General features: G+C 40.7%; 1 protein-coding gene across 4 annotated transcripts in view; it reads right to left on the bottom strand.

Annotated features, from left to right (window-relative positions):
- The window catches only part of LOC109967534 (MBT domain-containing protein 1-like), a 22,432-nt gene that overhangs the window by 2,512 nt on the left and 16,840 nt on the right, over positions 1–3,080 (bottom strand). For 2 of the 4 annotated variants that reach the window (XM_020613176.1, XM_020613178.1), the window contains exons 15-17: positions 1,639–1,876; positions 1,322–1,399; positions 522–710 (exon numbers count right to left, since the gene is read on the bottom strand). In XM_020613176.1, coding sequence (XP_020468832.1) covers positions 522–710; positions 1,322–1,399; positions 1,639–1,876 — 505 coding nt within the window. The remainder of the gene's footprint in view (positions 1–521; positions 711–1,321; positions 1,400–1,638; positions 1,877–3,080) is intronic. The other 2 variants (XM_020613177.1, XM_020613179.1) reach the window with 1 other exon arrangement.

Below are 3,080 nucleotides of genomic sequence, written 5' to 3'. Positions count from 1 at the left end.
CATCTCCCAACCTGCAGGTCTTGCTGGGTGTTCCTCGTCTGCAGTGGTTAGTGAACCACTGACAGGGTCATGGTTGCCCAAGGCTCACCAATGACGAGGTTGACCAACTATGTATTTTACTTTTAAATTTTATTCAAAAGATTCCATTTTGTTTGAATCTCTGTTAAAATGGTTAAAATGAGAAATACTGTACAGTGGTCTCTATGAAGAGAAACATTCAGCGACTATAGTGGGGATATCACATCTAGAGTGGTGAGGCTCTCGAACTTGTCCTGACAACCACAGTTTTCATTCCTTTTACATACGTTTTTTCCACTGAATGATGGACAAAGTTGTGCTCCTCCTGACAGTAGAACTATGAAAAGCAAATTGATTCATCAGAAGATGTACAGTGAGCTGTAGAGTGAACCAAGTGCCAACCAGCTGCTGTATTGACTCCTGTGTGCACAGTGAACCACAGGTGGTCATAATGTTATGGCTGATGTGTGTATACACATATACACACACTGTACTGTACATACCTGCCCCTCTCTCAGTATTAGGGCTGCTCTCTGGGGCGACAGAGTGGGGTTGGGCTGCTGCAGCAGGAGTAGGGGGTGATGGGTAATAAGGTGGCATCTCATTCTCATCTCCTGACAGGCTCCTGGGGACACCCATCACCACAACACTGGAGAGACTGACGGGTCGCTTGGCGATGGGAAGCTTCCTCTCTGCAAGAAAGAAGGTAAGGTTGGTTTTAGCTAAAAACATGCAGATTTCTGCTGTACACTCTGATATGGGCCTTTCTTAAAGTTATAATCTGCTATCCGTTCTTACAGATGTCAGCGTTGCTGCTCTGACTCACTGTAAACTCTTTCAGTCTGCTGTTGCAGGAGGAGCTGCCAAAAAAACTGAGAGGGTAAACAGACACTTTTTTCCTTGTAGCACTTAAAATTTTTATCTCCTCCATCTAATTTTTTACTCTAAACACAAACTTGTAAAAATTTTAGCTTTTTCTAAGTTCAGCTCAGTTAGGCTCCATTAATTTAGATGTAAAGAAATCTTTTAAACCAAATGATCACATATGATTAATTCATTATATAAATTCATTTATTCACACAGACAAATCACAACATATTATTATAACTGTCAAAACATGAACTCAGAATGGTGTAAATCAAGCCAAGCCAAACACTTCTATTAGATTTCTAAGAGACAGTCAGTTTATTCACTGTGACCCACTTGATGGATCTTTGTCTTTTCACATGTTACTGTCAAACCTTCACAGTCATTTGAGTGTACGGAGGAGAAAATCAGGTTTTAGAGAAACAGAAAGACTTACTTTTCTTTTGTCCCTTGTACTGCTGAGATTTCTTTCTCTGTTTGGACACTGCTGATTGTAGCTCTCTGGAACCTGAAACTCACATACAACTGAATATGTGTCTAATGTCATCAAGATAAATCACAGCATTTTTTCTTCACACTACAGCTGTTGTTGTTTTAGTATAGAAAAGCACAGCTGAATTAGATTTCCACATTTTAAAACACAAGAAAGCACAAATACATCTACATTGTGTAAATAAGTAGTAACGAAGTAGTTACAGCTGAGGTTGAGTTAATGCAAGTCTGAGGAATGAATGTAAGTCACGTGCGTGTTACCTGCATTAAGAGCAGGAGGCTGCAGCTGGTATCCAGTCAGCTGACACCAGCCGACCGGGTACAGGTCAGGCGACTCACAGTCCACCCATTGGTCGTACTCGTCCTCCCAGCCATCAAAGTGTATTCGTAGCAACCGGTGCACAATGCGGGTTACCGTAGCAACACAGACCAGCCGGGGCTCCATGAGGTCCACAGCTTCCAGCTTCATACCAGGACGGAAACCATGGTTAGGTACGTCCTGATGGAAGAAAGGGACATGCTGGACTTCACCGATAATACATGACATGTGATCTATTTTACTTCATTTACACATTAAAAATTACAGACAGGTTTCTTCATTTCCTGTCTATGTTTCCACACATCATGACACAATCTCAATCTAGGCAAGTACAAAAATGGAGGATACAGTGCCTTGCGAAAGTATTCGGCCCCCTTGAACTTTGCGACCTTTTGCCACATTTCAGGCTTCAAACATAAAGATATAAAACTGTAATTTTTTGTGAAGAATCAACAACAAGTGGGACACAATCATGAAGTGGAACGAAATTTATTGGATATTTCAAACTTTTTTAACAAATAAAAAACTGAAAAATTGGGCGTGCAAAATTATTCAGCCCCCTTAAGTTAATACTTTGTAGCGGCCAACACAAACTAGACTTTTTCAGTAATTTGTTGCTTTGCTTTCCTTCATCAAAAGGACCTAAACAATTGTTAACCTCAGCTCGAAAATGATTTTCAGAACTCAAAGATCTCCGGTACAGCCTAACACTAAACAATTCCTCATGATCTGCCTCTGCAGGGGTACTAATGCCATCGGAGCCACACTGTATAAAACAAATACATGAAACGATCGATTTAATTCATGTAGACTGATGAATGCACTTTTGACTGTTTTGGCATTTTGTGATGTGACTTTGTGGTGTTGGGTGCCTTTAATCCTTGTGTATTTCATCTCACTCCAACAGTGTGTGAATACATTTTATATACTTCTGTTTGCAGGAGTGTGTGTGTGTGACAGACAAATAACATATGTACAATAGGTCAGAACAAAACTATCTGCCCAGTTAATGTAATTGTAATATGATCGTTAAATTGGCTCATGGATAGATGTTAAAACGAACCACCCTGTTGTTTATCTGTATTCAATGGCCCGTGAGTCAAAATTCACACCTAAAGTCATTCAAATGAATCATCATTAGCGTGGAAGGAAAATACTTAAACAAGTCTCACTCATCCACTAACATGAATTAGCGAATTGCGTGTTTGCTTAACTGCAACTAACAAAACGAGGATGTAGGTAAATATTGAAATTCCCTTCGATTGGTGGCCAGTCTGTAAAGCACCGGGTGAGCAGGCGCTCCCTATTGATGAGCTTCAGCTAATCCATCGCATTTCCCTGTAAATAGCTTTCTGCATGAGAAAGAGACCCCCCCCCCCCCCCC

Source organism: Monopterus albus, unplaced genomic scaffold, assembly GCF_001952655.1.
Source record: "Monopterus albus unplaced genomic scaffold, M_albus_1.0 scaffold131.1, whole genome shotgun sequence".
Classification (NCBI taxonomy): Eukaryota; Metazoa; Chordata; class Actinopteri; order Synbranchiformes; family Synbranchidae; genus Monopterus; species Monopterus albus.
Note: the sequence above shows the minus strand (reverse complement) of the source record. Positions and strands in the feature narration are given on the sequence as shown.